Source organism: Alligator mississippiensis, chromosome 6, assembly GCF_030867095.1.
Source record: "Alligator mississippiensis isolate rAllMis1 chromosome 6, rAllMis1, whole genome shotgun sequence".
NCBI lineage: Eukaryota > Metazoa > Chordata > Crocodylia > Alligatoridae > Alligator > Alligator mississippiensis.
In genome coordinates, this window is record NC_081829.1 from 17,581,318 (window position 1) to 17,608,929 (window position 27,612).

Genomic DNA, 27,612 nt, shown 5'->3' on the forward strand with positions numbered 1-27,612 from the left:
GCACTTGTCCTTGTTGAATATCTCATGAGATTTCGTTTGGCCTAATCCTCCAATTTCTCAAGGTCTCTTTGAATCCTAGCCCTACCCTCTAGTGCAGGGATTGTCAACCAGGGGTACGTGTACACCCGGGGGTACTTGGGAAGGCCCCACGGGGTATGCAGCAGTGGAAGGGAGCAGGGCCACCAACACTTTGCACCACTGCACACTGCTTTTGTTTTCAGTTCACTTCTAGTTTTGCCACTGCGTGCTGATGGCAGTTTTACTTTTGCAGCCACAGGTGTGTGGGGGACCCCTCCCCCGTTGTAGACTGGCCACTGGGGATCCCCCTCCCCTACCTGTCAACTGGCTGCCAGGGGTATAATGACCAAAAAAGGTTGAAACCCCCTACTCTATAATATCTACTACACCCCTAAGCTTGGTGTCATCCTCAAACTTACTTAGGGTGCAAACCATCCCATCTTTCAGATTGTTAAAGAAGAAATTGAACAAAACCAGCCCCAGGACTGACCCCTGGGACACATCCACTTGATACTGACCGCCAACTAGACATTGAGCCATTGATTACTACCTGTTGAGCCCAACAATCCAGCCAGCTTTCTATACAATTTACAGTCCATTCATTCAACCAACCCACACTTCCTCAGCTTGTTTGCAAGAATGCTGTGGGAGACCGTATCAAAAGCATTGCTAAAGTCAAGGTATATTATGTCCACTGCTTTCCCCCCAACCACACAGCCAGTTATGTCATCACAGAAAGCAATCAGGTTGGTCAGGCATGACTTGCCCTTGGTGAATCCATGTGGACTGTTCCTGATCACTTTCTTTTCCAAGTGCTCAAAAATGGATTCCATGAGGACCTGCTCCATGATTTGAACACAGACTAAGGTGAGACTGACTGGTCTGCAAATCTAGGGAACTACTCTTCTTCCCTTTCTTCAAGATAAGCAAATATAGTGCCTTTCTCCAACCATCTGGGATCTCCCCCGATTGCCACAGGTTTTCAAAGATAATGGCCAGTGGCTCTGCAATCACATCAGCCAACTCCCTCAGCACCCTCAGGTGCATTGCATCTGGCCCCATGGACTTGTACACATCCAGCTTTTCTAAACAGTCCCTAACCTGTTCTTTCACCACTGAGGCCTGAAGATGGCTACTCACCTTTTCCCCAACCTCTGCTGCTCAGTGCAGTAGTCTGGGAGCTGACCTTGTCTCTGAAGACGGGTAAAAAAGGCACCGAATATTTCAGCCTTTTCCTCTCATCTGTCACTAAGTTGCCTCCCTCATTCAGTAAGGGACCCACACTTTCCCTGACCTTCCTCTTGTTGCTAACATACTTGTAGAAGCCCTTCTTGTTACCTTTCACGTCCCTTACTAGCTGCAACTCCAATTGCATCTTGGCCTTCCTGATTTCATGCCTGAGCAATATTCTCATACTTCTCCCTAGTCATCTGTCCAAGCTTCCACTTCTTGTAAGCTTCCTTTTCATGTTTAAGCTACCCAAAGAGTTCTGTGCTAAGCCAAGCTGGTCACCTGCCATATTTGCTTTTCTTCCTCCACACTGGGATGGTTTGATCCTGTACCCTCAGTAAGGTTTCTTTAAAAATGCAACCGGCTCTCCTAGACTCCTTCCCCCTAAAACTGGCCTCTCAGGGGATTCTGCCCACCAGTTCCATCAGCAAGTCACAGTCTGCTTTTCTGAAGTCCATGGTTCATACTCTGCTACTCTACTTTCTTCCTTTTGTCAGGATCTTAAACTTGATCATCTTGTTGTCAGTCATGCCCAAGCTGCCATCCACTTCTACATCCCCCACTAATTCTTCCCTATTTGTGAGCAAAAATTACTTACAGATCTGTCAATAAACAATTTTAGTTCAGTCAGCACAAAAACTGCAACAAGAATGGTTTAGACTTGACATTTTCAAGCTCTTAAAGAGCAATGAAGATGGGTGTTACAGAAACTAAGTGCTAACAAGTAACACTTGCTAAAAACATTTTTTTCCAGTATTAAAGGTTTACTGAAGATGAGTTCTAAGAAAAAAAATAATAATTATTTTCATACTGCAGCATAGGGAAAGAGTGAAGCTTGTGGAAAAACAGGGGTACTCCACTTTCGATCTTCAGAAAGCACTGGTACTGCTGCAGAATTAAGATTGCAGAGAGCCTGCCCTACTTTACTTGGCTAATTTTATTATGCTTATACTGCCTACCAATATTCACTTTTGAATATGATGAAACATGCTGAAACAAACAAACAAGAAACATGCTGAATTAACCAACAGATGCTTTACTAAGATCCCATGAAAGTTACTCAGTCCAGTAAAAACTCAAAGTAATGAATGCTGTGCACATCTACCAGCCCTTCCCTTCATTCTTTACAAACAGCCAACCTCAAGGTTCCTATGAAGAAGGGGTATATATTAGGATACTGGATCAGGCAGCAAAGGCCACCTCTCTGGGGTTGGACACCAAGGCTATTTAACAGCACGCAGTAATACCATACTGCTTTCAGAACAAAAGAAATTGAATCCATTTGATATAGAAAGACATATTAGACAGGCAGAATGTAATTACTGAGCTGCAATTTGGCAAGGAGACTGCTGTTTAACATCCCTGTGTTCCTTACTGATTTAAAAAACAATACTACTGATATTTTTGGCAATCTTCCGTTAGGAGAAACAGCCAACTCTGGAGCAGGGAATGACAACTTAACAGATTCAAATATAATCCATTAACTAACCTGGCCATAATCATTTAACATAGTTTTAACAACGTAGAAAAGTTACCTCCTTGTCTAGCATAAAGGCTTCCTCCAAAATATCCATTCACTGGAGATGTTGCAGCATAAACAAATATAGCTGTACTAAGCATTGATCCTCTCCTACAATAAGAAACAGGTATTTTAGCAAGGTAAATATAAATACAAAAAACCCCCAATGTTTATTATAGCAAAAGTTCCCAGTAAAACAAGCACAACTGTCAAAAAATATGTAATTGCTACTTTTAGTGGCAGTAAGAGCAAAATTCAAGATGCAATGAAATTTGTCTTTAAAAGTTTAATATCTTTACTGAAAATGACACTTATGTCCCACTGAAAGCTGCAGATCAACCTTATTTTACCAGGCTAGAAGCTATTAAGTTACTGGTACAGTGTGTCCCTGACATGCTTAATTTCCTTTTAAATGAAGGAAAAATATAGAATTTTTACCCAAATTATTGATTGTCTTTTGTAGCTGTGCCCTATGCCATGAAAAAAAATGAATTATAACACGTACACACACATTTAATTATCATAAGACTATAACATACGGCTCCCTTAAGTTAACATATGCCATAATTTCAGATGAAAAACTACTTTAGCTGTAATGTTTTTCAAACAAAAAGTCACTTTATGATGGTTCTTCAGAATACTAAACAAATCACCTGCCTGCCATCTATTCAAATTCAACAAATAATAAATAAAAGATAGCCTGAAATGTTTGTCTTAGAGAAGACTGAAAACATCAAATATAGATATTGCAAAATGTTGTACTGAAGCCTCCATATTGTTACCTTGAAGGCATCAAATTGAAGCTGAAAAGTTCAGTCATTTTTAAAAAGTTGTCAACTTACTAATATAGTAAATATAGAGCTTTACTTGTTGGGGGACTTTTACTGGCAAATCAAGCTAATGTTAAACCACAAAAGGTGTCCCCCTCCCCACCAATTTATTTAATCAGGCTGTAGAGAAAGTGGACTCAGGGGGTACTCATAAATAAAGCAGTGCCATACACTCCCCTAATAAAACTGCCCCTTCTTTGGCAGAATCAACAGCAGGATTTCAGCCAGTTGGCTATATTAGATGAGTCTGTTATTCTATCTGATAAATTCTGGACTGCAGGCAGTTCAGCTTTTGATGGATAAACACTGGATGCTAACCTCTAGCTAACTCTAGTGCATGGTAGTTTCCTTCTGCAGCTGTGGCAGTGGATTGAACGGTTGCATTAAAAGTAAATAAATTAATAAATAAATGATGTATTAACTTTCATATTAGACTGAACTCTACTAAAATCCGTCTGCCTATTAAAATTAAGTTTTCCATTTAGAAAGCTCCAGCCAACAAATGCACATATTTTATGATACTTGTTCACATTAACCAATTTAGAAGCAGACTGTTAAAAAATGCAGGGGTAAATCTTGGCTTAATTTAATGTTAGCATAAATCCAGAGGAACTCCAATGCATTCAGTGAATGAATGCTAGCTTGAAATGATGTTAGAACGGTGCTTTTAGAATCACAAACAATGAGGGCTAGAAGGGACCTCAGGAGGTCACATCTAGTCCAACCCCCTGCTCAAAGCAGGACCAGCCCCAACTAGATCATTCCAGCCACGGCTTTGTCGAGCTGGGAATTTAAAACACCTCCAAGGATGGAGATTCCACCACCTCTCTAGGTAATCTGTTCCAGTGTTACACCACCCTCCTAGGAAGAAAGTTTTTCCTAATATCCAATCTAAACCTCCCTTGCTGCAACTTGAGACCATTAGTTCTTGTTCTGTCATCTGTCACCACTAGGAACAGTCTAGCTCCAAACCTTTTAGATGCAGGGCACCCTGCATTCAGCTCAAGGCATCCCTTGAAAAATGTTAGTTCTTAATTTTCACTTGGTTTTTTTTACTACAGAAAAATACTAGGGCAATTATGTTGCAAAGAATTCATAAAGACTCCAACAGGTTAGAGTGTTTTGAACACTATGGATTTCTATTTGAAATCTCTGGCTTTACCTTGCAATTCATGTTTGCACACCTAACAGTCCTAACACTGTGTGAATCTCCACGGCACCCTTGAAAGGATCTCATGGCATGCCAGGGTGCCACAGCACACTGATTGAGAATCACCCTGTTAGAATTTGCCACCTTATACTTCAGTCGTATTTTTTTTTTCAAAAGTCCTAAACACAAAAGCTTTCCTGTAATACAATCCATTATTAATAAATTAACAGCAGGTATGACCAAATGCCAGCTAGACATCTTCCACAGAAAACTGAGTATCCTGGAGAGGTATAGCCAGCTCTTTTATAGAACTGCACAACACTAATTCCAATTATTTTGCAAAAGTGATTGTCCATGGGCAAAGCATAATCAAAAGTACATTTTTTTTCAGCTTAGACCATTGTATTTTCCTCCTTCTAGCTGACTTCTCAACCAAAACTGGTTAAATGCTTACATGCATTCTTAGAACTAGACTGATATCTCTGTACAAGTGGCACTTTTAAAAAAAAAAAAAAACAGATCTAGAGACCATGTAAACACTTCTGAAATCACCAGCTGTTTCTCCCAAATCTTTTACGAGATAACCCAAAACCAATACTAGCTGCACTGCAATGTGCAAATATTTCAAACATAATAGTAATGGTTCCTGCCCTAAACAATTTAAAATTCTAATAAACTGAATCTGTCTGTGTAATTCCCTCTACACTACTGTCATCAGGAGAACAATCAATAAAACCAAAAAGAACACATGACCCTATGGGGTTTTTAAAAATTGTTTCAGTTTAAAAGAGGCAGCTAAACTCAGATGCAAGAGCTCCCTCTAGTGGCCTATCAAAAAAACTGCAAGTACTCTGTAAAATGCATGAAATCCCAGGAGTATAGGTTGTAGCTGTGTTGGTCTAAGGACATGGGCAGACAAGGTTCCTTGGGTGAATCTGATACCTTTTATATCTGAAATCCCAGGAGAGATTTTTAATTGCTATTTAATAACCAAATATTTGTAAAGTTATTTGTCATTACTACACACAAAATGCAGTAACTGCTTTTCAAAACAGAGAAAGCCAGTGCATACCCAAGAACATACAGTCTAAAAACTGACAAAATGATGAAGGGGAGGGGGGAAGGGAAATACCATTCCACAAGCAACATAATCAAAGCAATGGACAAGCCACAGGACTGACTGTTTAAATGAAGCTGATCTGGATTTCTATGTTTTGTCTAAGTAACTTGAGTTAGGGTTACTTCAGTGTTCTACATGCACTCCAGATCGCAGAATAAGCCTTGTGGGGTAGACTCTTTCCAGTACTTACTTATCTCTTTGATTTCAGACACTGGGAATAATTCCTATGGGAGTGAAAGTAACTTCTCAAAGTATGTAAAGGAAGTAATTATTCCCCTCTGTTTGGCACTGGTGAGGCCACATCTGGAGTACTAAGTCCAGTTTTGGGGCCACCACTACAGAAAAAATGTGGACAAGCTGAAGACAGTCTAGTGCAGGGCAACAAAAATGTAGGGGGCTTGGGCATGTGACTTCTGAGGAGAGGCTGAGGGAACTGGGCTTATGTAGAACAGAAGACAGAGGGGATTTGATGGCAGCCTTTAACTACTTAAAGGATGATTTCCAAGAGGATGGAGCTAGACTGTTCTTAGTGGTGGTAGATGACAGAACAAGGACCAATGGTCTCAAGTTCATCATAGCTCAGCCCCTGGCACGGATCTTTGAGAGCTCTTGGCGCTCTGGTGAAGTGCCCGATGACTGGAAGAGGGCCAACGTCATGCCTATCTTCAAGAAAGGGAGGAAAGTAGATCCAGTAAACTATAGGCTCATCAGCCTGACCTCTATTCTGGGGAAGGTCTTGGAAAAGATTATCAAAGAGGCCATCCTAAACAGACTAGCTGAAGGCAATATCCTAAGGGATACCCAGCACGGGTTTGTGGTGGGTAGGTCTTGCTCGACCAATCTCATTTCCTTTTATGACCAGGGGACTTATCACCTGGACAACGGGGAAGAGATCAACGTTGTATATCTTGACTTTAAAAAAGCCTTCGATCTGGTATCCCACGATCACCTCTTGGCTAAACTGGCTAACTGCGGCCTCGACCTCACCATGATCTGCTGGCTGGGGAACTGGCTCCGCGGCAGGACCCAGAGGGTGGTGGTTGACAGAAGTCAAACGTCGTGGTGCACTGTGACCAGTCCTAAAGAGTATAGGCTCTGTCCTAGGGCCTATACTATTTAACATCTTCATCAATGATGTGGACATTGGTGTCAGAAGTGGACTGGCCAAGTTTGCCGATGACACCAAACTCTGGGGTAAAGCATCCACACCTGAGGACAGGAGGGTAATCCAGGCTGACCTTGACAGGCTAATGAAATGGGTGGATAAGAACCTGATGGAGTTCAACACTGAAAAATGCAAGGCTCTCCACCTCCGGAGGAAAAACCTGCAGCATGCTTATAGGCTCAGTAGTACTACACTGGTTAGCACTACAGATGAAAGGGACTTGGGAGTCATGACTGACCACAAGATGAACATGAGCCTTCAATGTGATGCTGTGGCTAGTAAAGCAAGCAAACTGCTGACTTGCATCCATAGATGCTTCTCAAGCAAATTCTGGGATGTCATTCTCCCATTGTATTCGACCTTGGTGAGGCCGCAGCTGGAGTACTGCATCCAGTTTTGGGCTCCACAATTCAAAAAGGATGTGAAGAAGCTTGAGAGGGTGCAGAGGAGAGCCACGTGCAGGATCAGAAGTCAGGAAAACAGACCTTACGATGAAAGGCTGAGAGCCATGGAGCTCTTCAGCCTGGAAAAGTGCAGGCTCAAGGGTGATCTGGTGGCCACCTATAAGTTTATCAGGGGTATTCAACAGGATCTGGGGGAACGTCTGTTCACCAGAGCGCCCCAAGGGATGAGACAAGATCGAACAGTCAGAAACTCTGCCACAACCGATTCAGGCTGGACGTAAGAGAGAACTTCACTGTCCAAGCCCCCAAGGTTTGGAAGAGACTGCCGCCGGAGGCGGTTCAAGCACCCACTTTGAACGCCTTCAAGACACATTTGGATGCTTATCTTGCTGTGATCCTGTGATCCCTGCTGACTTCCTGCCCCTGGGGCAGGGGGATGGACTCTATGATCCTCCAGGGTCCCTTCCAGACCAAATGTCTATGAAATCTATGAAGTTTCAGCAACAGAAGTTTAGGTTAAATATTAAGAGAAACTCTCTCACTAGGAGGGTGGAAAAAGCACTGGAACAGGTTACCTAGAGTGGTGGTGGGATCTCCATCGTTGGAGATTTTTAAGGCCTGGCTCAACAAAACCCTGGCTGGAATGATCTAGCTGGGGATGGTCCAGCTTTGAGGAAGGGGTTGGTTATGCTAGATCATGGGTGCCTGGTGCCGCTTTAGTCAAGGGAGGCACATACCTCCCCCAGCAACCAGTCAGCAACCGGCCAATCCCGCTGATTTATAGGAATATACTTCGAAGGACAAAGCTGAAATTTAGCTGCAACTTGAAACAACACTTTTACTAACACTATGTACAGACTAAGAGGTTCATTTTTACAAACGTTCTATTCATTTAAGAACACTTAAATATATAAAAAGGCACAGCATGACCATACTTACTCTGTGTACAAATCCTCTATCATTGCAACAACAATGACTATGAGAGAGACTGCAAAGATTTGGCAACCAGAGCCAATAAGTGATGAAAATATCAAAGGATGACTGGATGGTCTAAAAACATCTCCGTGGACCTGCTTCCATCCATATTCATCACCTAGGTCTCTGTCCTGCATGCAGAATAATAGCTTTGTTATAACAACCAAGTAATAACAAATGAAAAAAAATATTTCCAGGCATTAAGTAAATGTTTGCCCAAATATGATAGTTTAAAGCAATTTCAAGCAGTCCATAAATACACATAAAAAGTACAATACAAGTTGCTAGCTGAAGGCTAGATCTGACAAGTATTCAACTGCTTTGCTTGATAGCTCCAGAGGTTAAAGCCCAATTTATGAAGAGCAGGAAACACAAATCAGAACAACGCAAATTTTCTCCAAGAAACCCTGCCAGTATGCCTCAAATATAAACTGAAAAGACCAAGTATAAGGTAAAGTCTTATATCCAGAAGCAAATGATAAGAACGTATATGAAATAGCAAACCCTGTTCATAAGCCGCAGATTGTATGAACTAAGTGGAATCCAAAGATGAAACAGGAACAGAAGGCTGTCATCCCATCTCCAGCCCTCTATGTAATCTATCACAACAGCTTTCATTTCCCTTGCTTGTCCCTCTGCAGTCAGTAACTGAACATATTAAGGAACCTGCACAACCTGTATTCTTAAATGTGAAAAACGTTTCCCTTCCCACTTTCAAGACAAATCCATGCCAATTTTCTCCTGAAATTTTCCCTCAAATTCCTATTTTTGTGAAGCACAAAACCATTAAAAATCTCTCTAATGAAACAAACACAAATAAAACGAATACATTCACAGAAGCTTACTACACATCTTACCATATCATCCATTTCTTCTTCTTTGCTATATCGAGCATAATCTTTGCGCAGCGTTCTCATTAATATCATGGATACTAAGCCCACCAGGAAGATGACCATCATGAAAGAATTGAAGATTGAAAACCAATGAATCTACAGGGAAAAGCAAAATCAGCTTTAAATACTGTACATACATTTCAACAAATGTATGTACAGTACAGTATTCATAGTATTCAGTATTAACTACTGAGTAAAAGAACAATGAATTACATAAACACGTGAAAAGCCTACTGAATCTAGCCTGACAATTATTTATTTCTTAAGTCTTTGACTTCTTTGGCAACACATACTGGGTGCATCTACATGTGCAATTAATGTGACTGAATAAAGTCCAATGCAATTTGAGCCAGAGCAAACTAATCTTGATACCACTGTCTACACGTGCCTTTAAGTGCAGTAGTTTACTCCACTGTCAGATAGTACCCATGTGTGACAGGACTATCAATGATGCTGCAAATTGGAGACCACTGATGTAGACTAATCTTTTTATGGTGAAGATCACTTTTTGTAAGTAAAGACTACGCCAGGATCAACTGCCCCCACCCCATCCTCCGGCGTGCCCCCCGCAGCCCCACCCCCCACCCCATCCCATCTCCCAGGCTCTGACCTCGCTCACCCAGCTTGGCCCCGGCAGCAAAGGGCGTGGCTCAGCCCAGTAACGTTTGTCCTCTGCTCCCAATCATGGATCCTCTGACAGACTGAGATCAACTGTCAGAGGCTTCACAATCGACCAGTCAATCAAGACTGACTGGCTGGTGACCACTGGTCTACATCAGCACAACTGCTATTCATGTGTAGATGGTGACACTTTACTGTGCAGTAATACTGTCCAGTAAAGTGCACGTGTAAACACACCCACCGAGTACTTCCATTAGCCGAACTAGAGACTACCAAGCATGAAAATTATCTTAATTTTTTTCCATCAGAAGGCCAAATATGACATCAACAAACTCCCAATTTAGGCATGAAATCACATGAACACTTTACTGGAGCCATGACATTATTAAATGAGATTTTCATCTGGCAAACTGTACCATATTTTAGGTTGACACAATGATCAGTGAAAGCCACTAGCACCAAGAGTAACTAAGGCCCCTGGCAGACATGATTAACCAATTAATTACACCTTAAATCAGGGGTGGGCAATTATTCCAGGTGGAGGGCCGCTTAAAAAGTTCTGGCAAGCTGTTGGGGATTGCATAGGTAGCCCTCTTCCCTGGTCACCACATTGGGACCAGAAGTCCTACCCCCTAGCCCCTGACCTTTGCCATGAGAAGTCCCTTCCCTTGCTCTCCCCCACGCCCTAATACTTCTTTTGGGAGTGGGAGGGTTGCCATCTTAGAACCAGGAAAAAAAACCAACAAATCATATACTAGAAGTCAAACACCTACTATATTTTAATTTTATTACAAAAACTATTTGTCGTGACTTGCATTTGTGTACTGTATATAGAAGGGATTGCATAATAACTCAAAAATAAAGGCTCACTCTTTTAGAGACAGAGAGAGAGAGAGAGAGAGAGAAAGAGAGTGTGTGTGTGTGCGCGCGTGCACGCACACAAACACATGCGCGTGCGGTGGAATGTAGGGATGTTGTGGCTGTGTAGGGGGAATAGGGTATGTTTGAGCGTATGTATGTCAGTGAGAATTGTGGGGTCAGGGTGTGGGTGTGTGGGGTGTGAGGGATGGTGGGGGGCTGTAGGGACCCCCCACACTGCCCCCATAGCATGCAGCCCCCGCTACTGGCAGCAACAGCAGATGGGAAGGTCAGGGCACTTGTGCCCAGTGTAGGAGCCCAGCACTGTGTACCCAGTCCCTGTTCCCCTGAGCACCACCAGGAGTAACTAGGAATAATGGCCACAAGTTGATAGAGAGTAGGCTCAGGCTAGACATCAGGAAGCACTACTCCACAGCCAGGGCAGCTAGGATGTGGAACCAACTTCCAAGGGAAGTGGTGCTCTCTCCTACCCTGGGGGTCTTTAAAAGGAAGCTAGATAATCATCTGGCCAGGGTCATTTGACCCCAGCATTCTTTCCTGCCCAGGGCAGGGGGTCAGACTTGATGATCTGTTCAGGTCCCTTCTGACCCTACCAACTATGAAACAAAAGGGGGGGGGGGAGGAGAAGCACAGCCTGCCCAGCTTCCTCTATCACTAGGACTCTGTGCTGCATACTCGCAGCTCCCACACTCACAGGGGGGGAAGCCCCATGCTGATGCCAGCTGCATTCCCTGCCCCCTGCTGCACAGGTCCCCACACTCAGCTGGGAGTGGTAGAAATCCCACCCCCTGCTTCCTCGTGGAGTCCAGTGCAGGGCTTCCCCCGCTGTGAGTGTGGGAGCTGCAGGCATGCAGCACTAGCCACAGCTGTAGCCTACCAGGCACCTGTGCCGAGCACAAGCACCCTGACCTCCCCGCCTGCTGCCAGTAGCAAAGGTTGCAAGTCATTGTGAGAGTGCGTGGGGGGTCCCTACACTCCCCAAACTCACACCCACAGCCTGCCCAGCTGAGCTCCACACTCCTGTCACCTCAAGGGCGTGGGTTCCGCACTGTGCTCTACATTTCCACCCAGCTGCAAGTCCACCCCCACCACCAGCCCCACTGCTTCCCTACCTGCTATCCTGAGTGAGTTGGACTTCCAGGAAGCCAAGCAGTTTCCCATGGGGGGGGCTGCAGCAGGAGCCCCGCCCAGAAGGTGCTGCTGGCCGGACAGGGCCCTTGCACCCAAGAAAGTGGGAGCAAGGCAGGGTATATTGAGGGGGTGTACACGTGGGCACCTCATTTCCAGCCTCATGGGGGGGGGGAAGGGTTGGGTGGGGGCACAATTTGTTGGGGGGCAGGGTTGGGGCAGAGCTGCAAACAGCTGTCTGCATGCCCCTGCCTGTGGAACCCGCGCTTGTTGCAGGAATGTACAGGCAGCAGATTGCAGCTCTGTTCTGGCCCTGCCCTGGGCTGTCACTGACACAAGATCCCGGCCCCAGCCCTGGAGCAGCTCCTCACCCAGCTATATGCCTGCTTATGGGGCTCCTGGCCTGTCTCCATAGACACGCCAGGAACACGGGGGTATGACAGCATGGGGCCAGGCAAGGCTGAGGCAGAGCCCTGGTTCTGTGGCCCTGTGCTGTCACAGCCCCATGTTCCTGGGGTCTCCACAGTCAGTTGGGAGCTGGGGCTGCTGGGAAATGGAGTCTGCCACGGGCTCAATCCAGCCAACAGGTCAGACTTTCCCACCCCTGATCTAGATGCTACCAAGGCATGATACACATATACAAAATGCATGCATGCGTGCACATGCAAGCACACGTGGGATCGTGGTTAACATTGGAATTCCATATTGCAGAGACTTTTAAAATCATTAAATCAAAAAAGAAAAAACAAAACAAAACAAAAGATTCCCTACCATAATTTAACTTTCAAAGTCATTTGCACCAAAGGCCCAAGACGAATGTTCTTGCTCTGTAACAGGGACTCCTAGGCTTGTTAAAGGGGCTGCCCTGCTTTCCAGTAAGACCAGAACCTTCCGGGCACAGCCTACCAGCAGAGCAGGGGTTCAAAGCCGAGCCTGACTGGCTGGCCAGCTGATGGGCCATCAGATGACTGGAAGAGGGCTCAGGCCAAACAGGCCAAAACTATATAAGCCGTGCCTGAGCTGGCCATGGGGCTCAAGCTGCAGAGAGGGTGGACTCCTGAGAACTTATAAAAAAAGCCACGGTAGCGAGAGTGCGCGAGAAGCCAGCAGTGGGATGCAGAGACAGAGACCCTGGGAACGTAAGCAGCCAAACTGCCTTCTTCACCTTATTTTTTTTTTTATTATAGCCCGGGGGTTTATTGTTTATGTTCTATTTTAAACCAGTGGTTTGTGGCTGAGGCTATAGGGGAGGTGCAGCGTCATTAGCGTCCATGGGGCACAGCTAGAGGGCTAAAGACCCTGTGCTATAGCAGGCACAACCATACAGGGCACACAGCCCAGAGTAGAGGGATGCGCTACTGCCCCAATGTCGGGTCTTCCCTAGCGGGCCTAGGCTGGGAGGCCTAGCTATAGTGTAAGGGGCAAAGCTGGGGAAGGCTGAGGCCCCAACAAGTGCAGTGCAGTGTTAAAGAAACAGGGGAGCCAATGCCATGGTATAAAGAGCCAGGAGCCCAGAGTAGTTTGTGGAGCTAGGGCCTTGAAGTCAAGTCCTAAATTGTGGACCCTGGCTGGTAGGCCTAGCCAGAGAAAAGGGGGGCAGAAGCTCAGGAGGCTGAAGCCCCCACAAAGGGACATTATACAGTCAAAACCTGCAAGGCATGGGGCACATTAAGGGGAGGTAGGAGCGTGCAAAGAGCCCTTAAGACTGCAGCTCACCACCACAAGGTGTTAATGAGCATAGACCCAACACTGGGAAACCCTTGGGCAGCCTCCTCTTTGGAACCCAAAGAAACATCAAGATGTGGTAGGCAAGTGAAGGGGAGTCTGTTCCCAGCAGGAAGGGCAAGCAAAGAGACTCAGAAGTCCCCTAGGTGCCCCTAAAGGTCACTAAGGATGGCACTGTGTTACATGTTCGAAGCTGAAAAGCATACTGGACAGCCGTTATCTATATCACCTTGGCTATGCCACATTATTTCAATTATAAATTGATCTTGCATATAAAATGACCCTACACTTGATGGAACCTATTGTGTGCATGCCATACATGCTCATTACAAAACAACAAAGTTGGGAGCAACTGCTTGGTAGTAATTTCCTGGGAGAAAGGAGACAACTACAGGATGCCAAGGTGAATACCAGGAAGGTCCCAAAAGGCTAAAGCACTCAGGAAACCTCAACACAAGTATCCTCTCTCAGAATGGGGGGCTCATGGCAGCATAGTTTATAGCTGGGTAAATGTTCAGATTAATTTGTACGAATTTCCTTCACATCTACTAGGTGCTAAAGAGAATATCTTAATGTACTGTAGACTTCTCGTACAAAGCAATCTTGTATTAAAAATAAAAACAACTTGAACAAGCCATTTTTAAACATCTTGAATCTGTTTTATCCTCAAAAGATATAGGACTTCCTTCACAGTACTTCTATTTGCTCACATAACAGTAGCAATTGGAACAGCCTGTAAAACTGTTCCACTGACTTTTCCAAAACAAAGAGTACATTCAAAAGAAGCTTTGTATGGATATTTTAGAATTACATACTCTGTGCTGAAAGAAAGATGGATCGAGGTACTTATCAAATCGGTCTTCAAACTTGACATCTGACTTTTTCCATTTCACCTGAGGAAAGAAAAAAGTCGACATTAGAAAAGCTTATAATACTTGCTTGACCCACAAATACAAAGATTTAGAAGTCATCCATTCCAGACATTTTCTGAAATGTAAAATATGAATTTCAGAGACAGCAAAATATAGTGGACTGACAGCCCTAAATACTGAAATCAACAGCATGAGCATCAGCTATCCTTGCCTCTCCACACTGCCCTGCAAAACTGTTCCAGTGCACCTCTGAGACAGAAGATCTAGGAACAAGGCAGGGGGGAAGAGACACACCTGAGGTCTCCTTCAGTCTTTAAAGCAGTCTGACAGAGCAAGATGCGAGTGAGGAAAGCCGAAAGGGCCTAGACTGGGATGCAAAGAGGCTGAAGGGACAAAGAAAAAGGGCATTAGATCACATGGGTGGGAACAGAGTCCCAACCACAAAAACTTCCTTCTAAATACCAGAAGAGAACCACGAAGTCTAGAGTCTTCATTTCTTCCACTATCAGAAAAAAGGTAGAAACCCACTTGCAAAGTGCGTTTCTCTTTGCCTTTCTAGTGGCTGGTCCATAGAGGATAACAGCCTGCTACTGTTACATATTAGCTGCCTGCTCAAGGCACAGAAGAGGATCCAGAAGTCCCAACCTAGATGAATCCCATGGTATTCAAAAGCAGACCCCATTATGAAAATCTTTCCCTGTCCCAGTTTGCTTTCATAATAGCGTAGGAAATTACATCTTGAGAAAGATCTACAAACCTATTGTCACAATCCGCATCTTCCAAGGGAGGATTATTTCAGGAAGCTGAACGGGAGGACAGCAGACAGCAGGTGCTCAAACTATTTTCAATACATTGTGCATGCTAAGGCATGTCAGGAGGAGAAAGGAGAGTGATACTTGGGACTATGGTGAGGGGAGAGAGATGTGGGAGATGGTGGAAAGGGGTCTAGGATTGGAAAGGTTCTCCTGGGTCATCAAATCCAATACCTTGCTATCTCACATTCCCACATCATACAAATGTCATTTCTAAATGTATCAGACTCCACCTTAAAACTAATTAGAGGTTTCCTGTCTTCACTACTCCTGTTGGGAGACCACTGCATGTTCCAGCTTCTCTGATTATTAAAAACTACCTTCTATTTTCCAGCCCAAACATACTCGTGGCCAGATTCTTTCCATTTGCTTTTCTGCCAACATCATCCTTCAGTTTAAATAGCTTCCTCTGGCACTTCCCCACCCCTATGTATTTATACAGTGCAGTCATTTTCCCTTCTGTGTATGCTAATGGCCTGGAATCCTTGGGGGGAAGAGAAAGGGAGGGGGGTAAACAGGGGACAGGACATGACTCTGAAGCCCTCTCTGTATCCCTTTGCAAGCCAGGTTTGGTAGCCCTTCAAAAATGGATCGAATTTAAAATCCTAGGGTTGGGGAAATGACTGCAATGAGCAGACCAGGGCCACAGCTGGGGAGGCCCGGATGAAGAGCAAAGTGGAGGCTCAGTCACAGAAGCAAAGATCTGAATAATCTCCCAGTGGACTGTTCTCTCTGCTGACTATGCGACAGAAGAGGACAGTAAGCAGCTAACAGATTAATCAGCTAGGAAGATGAGGTTTTGCTGAAAAAGCTGGCAAGAAAAAAGACAGACACCAGCCTTCTCTCATGCTTCAAAGTTATCATAACCACCAAGTGATACAACTGATACAATTCTTAACTTAAATATAGATCAGTGGTTCTCAACCTTTTTTTTTTTTTTTTTTACTTGAGGCACCCTCAGATAGGCTTGTGGCACCCCCCGGGAAAGAGACGGCTTAGTTTTCATTCTTTTTTGACTACAGAAAAACAGAGCAGTTTTTCTGTTGCGAAGAACTTGGCAAGACCACAACTATAGATTTCTATTTGAAGTTTCTTATTCTGTGAGTCGTTTGCATGCACCTAACAGTGCTAACACTGTAGGGCACTCCACAGTACCCTTGAAAGGATCTCAAGACACAGTAGGGTTCCATGGCACCCTGTTGAGAACCACTGGGCTAATGTTATTTCTCTCACAGCCTTTATTAGCAGCTATACCCTACAGGCCCTACAAGCCATGACCATTATTATCCTCATTCCTCTGACAGTGGGCAGGAGCAAGAAGGATGCCTTGGGAACCACATAGCATCCTCTCTCCTCAGCAACCACAGCAGCCCCTGAACTGCCAGCTGATATGACAACAGCTAATCATTAGTGTACAGAAATATCTGAGTTCACCACACGAGGAAAGTCAATGGCAAAACATCACAAATGAAGAATTCAGATGGCCCTCTGGCATCACAGATGTTTCTGCTTTTTTTTGGTGCTTCAGGGCATTGCTGGGAGAAGAGAGAGTTTAGGTTGCACATGGGCGCCTTTGCTCTGTTTTCTGGCCCTCAGAGGTATACGCGATTGCCAGCAAGGACAAATCACAAAAAACAAAAATGAAAATAAGAAAAAAAAAAAATGCATGAGCTACCTTAACTCTCAATTAACAAAGAATTTATGTTGTGGTAGCAGCTAGAAGCCCAAAAATACATATTGGGTCTGCCTTGTCTTAACCAAAATATTATTTGACCTAAAGAACAAATTTCTCCACATTTTGTGATTAGCTCCATACCTTTCTTACTGCTTCCCATCTAAACCCTATAATGAATTATTAATTTTTTTTCATGCATTTTTCTCATCAAAGGCTTTCATCACTGTAATGTGTGCTTTACAGAGCAATTTACACACATTCTTGAATTCATGCTTATACCACTTTCTGGGCTAAACTGGTTTTCCCATTCTATAGATGGGAAAGCAAGGGACAAAGATAAAGCCACTAATTTTGGTGCCCATCTTGACAACCCTAGGAACTGATTTTTCAGAGCATTTCATTACAACTGACATCATGTGCAGTTATACTAATTCAGCACTTCCACACATCTGACCAAGTGTCTCATTATTAGACACTGGTGTGCCAGAAAATGAAGAAACCACAACCGAAGGATTTGGTTTAAGTGATGAGCCAAATATCAGCTTTAAGACTGACAGAGACAGATACAGAAGTCAAGTTCCCAGTCTGAATTCTGCTACCGTTGCCACAAAAGACTACGCTTTCTCTTCCTGTAATTCACTTGCTTAATTCACTACGTGCCTTCCAACTCCTACAACAAATGGCACAGGAGTCTTACAGATGGACAACCCCTTCCTGTACAACAGAGCCCTGATTCTTTCCTTAATGATCTATCTTGTGATGTGAATCCAGCAGGGATAATGTGGAAAAAAAAACAGGATGTGAACGTATAATTACAATATGTTTGCTTGTTTTTTAAGGCAAATTTTTAGTGTCCCAAGTCAAATCGGCCAAATCAGTTCCAAATCTGTGAGAGTTGTTCAAGAACTATATCTGGCTCTGCTATCGGCAAGCATCCTCCACCTCCATCCGGGGCTTCAGATATTTCCAAATCCTTTGATAAGCATCCTATGTGCAGGCCCAAGGTTTGGAGTTCGGATGCCCCCCGAGTTTCACTTCCCCCCAGCCATATGGCCACAGAAGCAAGCTAGAGAGGAGTCTCCAACTTCTATTAAGTTGACATATAGCCAAGATCTTCCCACTAGAAGTGAAAGTGGGGGGCTAACTATGCATTACCACGGTCGCTGTACTACCCCTTGCCACTTTTGTGGTTTTCCCCTGCCAATAGAAAAACCATCTTGGTGGTCATGGTATATAATTTTAAAACGTGCATGATCGAGAAGGTGCTATTCAGGTTGCAAGGGTAAGTGAAATCCTTTAACTTAGAAGTGCTTGACTTTGTAACTTTTTGTTTCTTGTAATCTTTTGACATTCTTCACATAAAATGACAGACCGACTGAACCTAAAATTGATTGTAAGATCATGGCACCCATCTCCATAACCCCCACAATCTGTACTTTGCATCACCCAACTTCCTTATTTCCTTTCATTCTCTCCCATCCTCCCACCATTCTTTGGCCCCTCTGCTTCTCATTCCCTCCCTCATTCCTGCAGGCTTTTCTCAGTTTCCTACTCCATTTTCTTATCCTCACTGACCAATCGCAAAGAAGTTACTTTTGTTCCCAATACCACCTTTAAGTGGGGACTTACTGATCTATATCCAAGAGGCCCTGTCTGGTGCTATAAGAACTTCAGAGCGAACCATCCTAGCCTTCAAACAAGCACCGAACCTTGCCAACCTCATCACCAGAAGCAAACTTCCTCAAGCCCAGAACACACCAAAAGGATCTAGGCTGTGCCATGACAAGAAATGCAAAACCTGCCAACACATCTCCACCAGTCCCACAATTACTACACCCCACAACAGAGCCATCAGCATCCCTGGATCTTACAGCTGCACTTCCAGAAATGTAATGCATCTCATCCAATGCACCAAATGCCCTGATGGAAAATACGTAGGAGAGACCAAACAACAACTGTGCACCAGAATGAACGCACATTGGAAATCTATCAAAGACAAAAATACCCTATTACCAATGTGGGGGCACATTTCTCACAGGAGGGCCACTCTCTCTCCAATCTCTCAGTCCTGATCCTCAAGGGAAACTTACACAACACTTCCCAGAGACGAGCCCATGAGCTCCATTTCATCAACCTCCTGGATACTAGAGATCATGGACTAAACATAGACACTGGATTTTTGATACATTATAATCTGCCTGGCAACTGACTCCCCAGCCCAGCCCCTGGCTTCTTTACTTTTCATTCCATCCAGGAAGAGCACACACCAACTGCTGACACTTCCTTAGCCTGACGAAGGGTTTTTGAACTCGAAAGCTTGCTTAATAACTATTCTCCAACTATCTGGGTTGGTCTAATAAAAGATATCAAATTCACCCTAGGAACCTTGTCTGCATAAGAACTTCAAGGAATTTCACCTTACCCTTTCCATACCCCTCAGTCCTTCATGGCATGCCTGCTGAGATGCACTCCAACTCTCCTGCCTTCAACCCAAAGCCACAGGCAGCAGTGACAACAATCAGAATGGCCTCCTCTCAGTCAGGAGTTACATGTCTCCTGACCAAGCAGCTCCCATGCACAACAGAATTAGGAGCAGACTACTGCAGGATGCTTAATAAATTGCATTACAAGGAACCTAGCCCTGTACTGACATTGAATTGAGACACCACTAACTTATTTCACATAGTTTACACCTATGCGCTTGGGTAGTCATTGCTGTTCTGGGAAAGACTGAACAAACCTCTGAGCTGGATATTAAAGTTACTTACAGCTGTGAAACTATTGCCCAGTTCCAACCACACTGGTGCAGCATGGCTTAAAGCCAAAAAAACCCCAACTGTACACTTGCCAGAAGCATCTTGTGTGTTTCTCTATTACCAAATGCAGCTGGATCGTTAACAACTTATTCCCGAAAAAGTTTTCAGCGTCATTTCATATTGATACATTTCCAACAAGAATAATGCCAATCAGTGGCAGAGGCTGTTGTGCATGAACTGCTCCACTATCAAAACAAGGCTATGTTCACAGCCCATCTCCAGAAAAAAAGCCCATGTCTGGTCCACTAGATCCAAGGAGGAATCAAGATAAGGTCTCGAGGTCTCCAAACCAGTAGGAGAGCTTGACGGGAACATCTTTTTCTAACAAGTCTAGGAGCCACTCTGGAAACTGGTAAAAACAAGAGTCTAGAGAAAGAATGGGCCCTATAATGCTGGGATCTGAAATGGGAAAACTATTGAGAGAATCTCTGAGTCTCTGTAACACTTCTACTGAAAAGAAAAGATTAGCAAAAAGATGCTGAAGTTTATCCAGAACACATATGTGAAACCAATTCTCTACACTTCAAACTACAGGTGTACAATCCTAGCAATACTTTTATTCTGAAGGCAGATTATTCAGTATAAGATAACAGTTTTTGTGCTAGAACTGTTTATGCTAACACATTCTGAAAAAAAGTCAACACATTAAGAACCCAAAACTTCTGCTCAAAGAACCACTGACAGTGAGATGTGAGGTCTCTGACACTGGAAGCAATGGAAAAAACTCCATTAAATGAAGACAAGGGAGAACATCACTCTCTATATCAAATTATACCAAGGTACACTTATTTTATCTCACACAAGTATCTGCCTAATATACTTCACCAACATTCAACACACAAAACAAAAGGCTTTATAGGCACTACTCTAAATAGCAGGTGAATCTCAACTCTGCTTTGCAAAACACAAAAAAGCCATTAATGCTAATGTAGTATCTTATCAAAGAATTCCAAGGACTCAACAGTGTGTTTTGCTACAAGCTGAGAATGCAGTTTAGGTCAAGAGAAGAAGTTAATGCCATCTGCTGCCCATTCTATGGTTTCAAGGGTCATTGCTCTATAGGTGTGGGTACTACTTACAAAGCCCTCATCTGGTCAGTCATTTTCAATTCCCCATTTCCCAGAAGCAAAATTCTCTAAAGACAACTTATACACCTTAAAGGTATCAGTTTGTTTTAAATGCTGCAAATGAGTGTTTAAAATTTAATTTTGTATATGAAGTGAGACTAAAGCATGCCTTTACTTCTTAAAGCTGCTTTTCGTATTAAACCCAGGCAGCCACATGGAATTTGTGGTGAACAAACTGAACAGATTTCTGTTGCACTGCACCCTGCAAATTCTCTCATCCGATGTGTACTCCTCCATTACTTACTGAGTAAGACATTTGGATCTTGGTATTTGGTACCAATTTGACCTTTCCTTCACTAGTCAGATTCACATCCACAATTCTATTTCCATTGTAACCAATTTCAAGTTTTTTATAGGTCCAAAGATAATAGTCTTCCCCGTTTTCATCTGCTTCGCCGACAATACCTGCAGAAGAAACAAAGCATGGGTGAAAAATAAGTGTCAAGTACAAACAAGTTTCTAAAGTATTTTGTGGAAAATTTTCATGAATGCACAGCATATTACAAAAGTAATCATGGTAGCTAAAAATCAACAAATTGCATCTAATCACCCACTTTTCAACTAGCAGGTTTAATTAGGCTGCACCTTAAAACCACAGATTCTTTTTTTCAGCCCAACAGGCAAATTAGTGAAGGTATCACAGCTGGAGGCACAAGAGCCTGAAATTAGCATTTTAATAACACCTGATATATTACTGTTCCCTTTTTAAAATCTGAATGCAGGACAAATGACCGCTCAAGCTCCAAACCTATGAGCTTGCTGTCTCTAAACCCCAATCATTTGCTTCACCTGGTTTCTTCTCTGCTTTGTTCCACCATCTTTTGAATTGCTCATTCTCTTCCTTCCTCTCCAATTGCTGTTGCTCCACATTCATTCTATACCCTAATATTATTTACTGACACATCTGCTCCAATCACATATTTGTTGTCCTGCTTACGTTTCTGCTCCTTGAAAAATTAGAGAGTTGGGCTACTCTACTTTTGCAGAAGAACTACATCAGGTGCTGCCCCATTCACATCTAAGCTGAGCATTTAAAATAGGAACTTTTAATTTTCATTACAGGGTATTTTGAAGGAAATTCCCAATTTGCTCACACACTAATCACATCTTGACTCCTACCCTCATCAGAGAGAGAACAGATCAGATGTTATCAGGACTACTGAACTGAACAAAACTAATGATTCTCATAAAGGTTATAAATCCTGACTTCCATGAAGTTGCCTTACCAAGAGTTCCACAGAATGCAAGGAATTCACCATAAAAGAGTTGGATCCTATCACTATCGAGAAGCTGGACCTCAGGCACGGTACTCACACTCCTCATCAGAAAAACTTGAAGTCATATGTCCCCAAACTTTTCCTAACACCTCAGAAGATAGGATGTCTAAGAATCATCCATAAATACATAAAATAAACCTTTCTTGTCTCAAGTTCTCTGTAAAGAGGGCAACAATCTGAATGTTAAATTACTACTACAGTAATACCAAAAGTGTATGAACATAGGAAGGAAGCCTCAAAAAAGCAGGAGAAAAGTAAGGATGAGGATTACCACAAAGGAGCAGACATATGAAGAAACAGCACTTGTATATTATCTATATTCTGTAGTTTTCAAGGAGATATTTTTCTTTGTTTTTCACTCAAGCTCATCTGTCAGTGTTGCTTTGAGTATAGCACAAGAGAAACATTTGCCAATATTTGGCTATGCCAGTCAGCCTGCCACCTGTTCCAGGGGCATTATCCAAAGAGTTGGCAGCCCAGACCTCTGAACTAATCAAGACCGCTAAGACCAACCGTTATGTGAAGGACTGTATTTAAAACACACCACTCTCACCACACAAGGCAACTACTTGCAATGCAGCCAGAGAGTCTAGCTACTCCCTACCTGGCCTTTGTAGTAAGTCAAGGAAAAATACCCCCAAAACTTCATTTTACCTGAATGCAGTTAAAGAATGATTAGATGGCCATCTTAAAGTTACTAAACCAGGTGCATCCTTCCAATGATACTTTGAGGTCAGTGCCTTTTCATTATCTATAGCCAGAAAAAGTTATTGTACATATAGACATCCAGCAAGCACTACTACATTTCAGACCTTCCAGCCCTTCCTCCTAAATGAAACTGCAGTATTAATGGACTTGTAAGCATTTCACTAGTGAATCTGACATTGGTTTAATCAGTCCTACTATGGTGGACAACCTGGAAAAACATAACATGCTGGCAAACAGACTTCATGCTCAAACACACAATGAGGGCAGCCTCAGACACAAGGCCATCTGGACAGAAGCTCAGATGGTTACTAGCTGTCAAGAAAAGTGATCCGCTTTAACAGTTTGTTTAATCTAACTGCCTAGAGTTCACAGAAAGCAGCTATGCCACTGGATCCTATTACATTAAATTCCTTAGAACTTTCTTATGAACTGCAGCTCATTTCCACATCACAGAGATAAAACAACAAGACGAGTTAAGGCAAAAGATGCTAAGACCCTGTCTACACTGTGAAAAGGTCACAGGGTTAGATGGCATGGTGCATAAGATTCAAGTAATCAGGAGTAGACCTCCAAATATTGCGTATCCTGACAGAACTGAACAAAATGAAGGTCTATGGGTCACAGGAGGAAGTCAGATTCAGCACAAAGAAACTTGAGGATAAGCTTTAAAAGTTTAACCTATTAGTTATAGTTACCAGAAAACCCAGCTGGTTATTCCTAGCATGACAAGAGAAATTTCTCACTATCCAGAGCATTCCTAGTGTATCAATCACTTATCTAGGTTTTCCTACTTCCATACTCCTCATGGTAGTTTAAACTCAAACTACATTTTTATGTTTCATAAATGTTTTATATTTTATATACTTTTATAAACTATATGTTTATATTCTTGCCAATAGGCTCATCCAAGCCACAAAGTTTACAGAGACAGAGCTAGTGTAGGTACCTAGAGCAGTATAGATGCATTAGCATAGCACTTCACCTGGACTAGTTAGCCTTCCTGTGAAGCTAGAAATATCAGCCCAAGAGAAGTCACAGTAGAGCAGCCATACTAACTTTCAGTCCCCAAATTAGCTTTTAGAGCTAGTTTGGTATCTTTACATCAGGGGTGGGCAAAATAGAGCCTGAGAGCTATATTCAGCCCACCATCTGACTGGATCCAGCCTGTAGACAGGCACCCAAATGAATGGTTCCTGCCTGTAGGCAGGCAACAGCTCTGGCACCTGCGTAATGCCAAGCAGCCAGGGGCTACTTCCAGTGTGCTGGGCGTGCCATCTCTTTCTCTCTGGGCTGAGGCAGCCACCAGCACAGAAGCAGAAGCATGAACCTGCCCACTGCTGTAGTGCACCCGGCAACCACTCCCCAAGTCTGGACCCTGCAGCTGCTGGCCATGTCCACAGCTACCCAAACATGGGGGGCATGCCAGAGCTATGGACTGGTTCAGGCTTCCACACTGGTAGCACCCCCCAAACCCTCCTCCTGAAGCCCCAACAGGGAAGCTGCCGGCCACATGTGGGCAGCTGCAGACATGGACAGCAGCTGCCAAGTCCAGCCTTGGGGTGGGGTGGTTTGCTAAAACTGCAGGCAGGTTCAGGCTTCTGAGCTGGTCACAGCTGCAGGAAAGGCCCTTGATAGGTCACCAAAATTCATTAAGTGGACTGCCAGGAAAAAAAATTACACACACCAGCTCTACATGGTACTGCATGCAGAGATGCCATGCAGACATGCACAACATTTTCAGTTCTTCTGTCTTCCAAATGCGATGCTATTTTTCTACTAGTAGTCTGCATATAATTTTTAGCCATTTTCAGAGTGCTTGTCAGAGTTCCCCCTGCCCCCTTCCCTCACCAAGATGTGGGTCTGGCTATGGCTGCCCCACCCCGCTGGTTTTTAGCGCTGAGCATCCTTGATATGCCAGTGCCCTGCCCACACCATCGCCCCCCACTCCCAACCCACAGCCCCCGTCTGTCCATCCCCAGCCCTGCTGGTGCCGCTCACTCCCAACCTACTTCACCCTGTCCCCAGACACCCAGCGTGTCGGGAAGTCGGGAGTATATATGTGTGGGGCAGGGGGTGTGTATGCACAGGAAATGCCATAGGCAATACACTGCAGGATTCCTGTGCCCACAGCAGGGAATGAGGCTGCAGCCTGGCCAGACTGTCACCTGGCAGGAGCCATCTCCATGACCCAGCAGGCAGGTACCAGCATAGAAGGGAGTGCCATGCTGCCATGAGCACCCAAGTGAGGCACCCCCTGCCCACCCGACAGCAGCAGAGGGTACCATAGTAGCAGTGGCACAGAGCTGTGCCGCCGCCACCCCCCCCGCTGCTGGATTGGCAGACAGTGCCTCACCTTGGTGGCCATGGCAGCGCAGCACTCCCAGCAGTGGTGGCAGCAACAAAACTGATCCCGCCCCACTCCACCCTCCTACACTGGGTCCCGTCCTCAGGGCCAATTGCCTATGGCCTCCCACCACAACAGACTTACCTGCAGGGAGCTGGAGGAGCTGCTTCCCAGTTATATTGCTGGCCATGGGCATGTGTATGCGCACACATGCATGTGGTGCCCCCTGCTTCTAACTGTCCTTCTCCTGCTCCCCCCAACCCCAAGCATATCCTTGAAGGCTGGAACTCTGCCATCCTGCAAGGAGAAACCTGTGGTTCCCCAAATTTTTCTCTTTTAAAAGAGAAAATCCATTTTTCCATGGGTACCAGAAAACCTGGATCTCTGGTAATGAGTCTAGCAAATCCTGCATAAATGAAGGGACACTAAGGCTAGTTCAGAGGCATCAAACACTCAGCCTCTAGTGCTGCTCCTGGGTCTGATCAGACCCAAGTAGAGAGTGGTGCATGCCTATAGCATGGGGCTGGACTGCAGACCCCTGCCCTTCTGCTTCCCCCAAAATACCCAATCTGGGGCCCCTGCCACCAGTGTGCAGCACAGGTCTTAGACTGGCTGGAGCAGGTGCCATATGCCCGGCAGTTCTGGAGCAGGCACTGTGTGCAGTGCAATCTGGCTGGAGCAGGTACCATGTGTGGTACAGCTGCTGCTCAGGCAGGACCATGCCACATGCAGCACCTGTTCTGGCTACTCTGGGATCTGTATTGCATGCACAGCAGGTCCAAGACCAGCTGAGGCAGTTGCCAAATCAGGTATCCTGGGGGTAGGGAAAGAGGGAGGAGGGGTCTGTGGGCCTGATCCAGCCCACAGACTTGCCTCCCACCATTCATCTGGTCCACAGAGATAGATGAGTTTGACACCCTTGCTCTAATCAGTCAACCACTTTCAACTTCTGGTTAGTTGGTCCATCTCCAACTCGAAAACTTCTCCCAGCCCAAAGTTTGTTGGCGCACACAGCAACTGTTCAAATTCTTTAGCTATGAAGAATGTTTTTGTTTTGGTTTGTCCTTTTTAAATTAAATTTTAATTTTTTTTAAATCAAGTCATCAGAAGTCCCTGATTTTGTTATTTACATAATGAGGATTGAGCTCTGCTACAAATACATGCTCGCGTTAAACAATTTTCCTTCAATAAATTCAGTATTTGATGTCGGTCACAAAATGCTCCCAAGTAAGGCTCACAACACAGCCCTTATAAACAAGCACTGAGTGGAAATTCTGTTCTGAAAGGTATTCAAGTGAAAAAGGAAAAAAATCCCAACAACAAGCTTTAGTTGGATAACAGATAAGCCAAATAAGACTGCACCAGAGGGATAGCAACTTCTGGCTATGTAACTGTGCTCCAAGTCCAGAAGCATTACTCAATAGCACGTTCTGGGATGCTAACATCAACAGCTGAAAAAAAACCTTTTGTAAAAATAAAAGTCATCCATGTCTGACTGCCTTAAAAGGTTTGCCAAGCGTACAACATATGGTGCTCTCAAGATAGTACCTTTTATCAGTACAGGTGCAAGAATCACTCTGCTCTTACCATTCTTACCCACATCTTTCCTAAGTTTTCCTCATTAAAATACCTTCTATTTTGTCTCTGCAGTTACAGGACTAGTAGAGCTAAGCCTCATTTTTAAAGCTTGAAGAATCTGGCTGAATAAGAAAGCGGATATTTACACATGTAAAACTTTGCCCATGAAACCTGACACTAAGACACACTGCAAGCGAGAACTGCACAGCTTTCTGCATTAGGATAAACAGCGGCCTAGGAAACAAGAGGGAATGAAGAGGAAAGGAGAAGTCGCAGACCCCAAGGATAAGGAAAGAAAAAAGTTCTGGATTCTGAACTGAAGTACATCTTCTAGATTAGGGATGGGCAATTATTTGGGCCTGCAGTGACAGCAAGGGGCCTGGGCCCAGGGCAGAGTCACTATCTGCTACTTGCATGCCCCTGTGACAGGCGCCAATTCCATGGGCAAGGGAGTGCAGGGAGCAGATTATGGCTCTGCCTTGGGCCTTGGCCTCACACTGCCACCACCCCAAGATCCTGGACCCGACCCCAGATGCAGCTCCCCGCCCACCTGTGGCCCTGTTCCACCCACCCGGCCAAGCACCCTGCCTGCACAGCTCTCAGCCAGTCTCCATGGAAAACCTGGGATCATGGGGCAATGACAGAATGGGGCTGGGGCAGAGCCCCATTTCTGAGGGCAGGGGTGTGTGCGGAATGAATCATAGCTCTGCCCTGGCCCACAGCCCCATGATGTCACTGCCTTGTTT

The 27,612-nt window shown here is 44.4% G+C and overlaps 1 protein-coding gene across 1 annotated transcript in view; it reads right to left on the minus strand.

Moving 5' to 3' along the window:
* The window catches only part of TM9SF3 (transmembrane 9 superfamily member 3), a 121,334-nt gene that overhangs the window by 47,671 nt on the left and 46,051 nt on the right, over positions 1-27,612 (minus strand). The window contains exons 4-8 of the mRNA XM_014605000.3: positions 21,204-21,364; positions 14,473-14,550; positions 9,269-9,400; positions 8,376-8,542; positions 2,784-2,878 (exon numbers count right to left, since the gene is read on the minus strand). Coding sequence (XP_014460486.1) covers positions 2,784-2,878; positions 8,376-8,542; positions 9,269-9,400; positions 14,473-14,550; positions 21,204-21,364 — 633 coding nt within the window. The remainder of the gene's footprint in view (positions 1-2,783; positions 2,879-8,375; positions 8,543-9,268; positions 9,401-14,472; positions 14,551-21,203; positions 21,365-27,612) is intronic.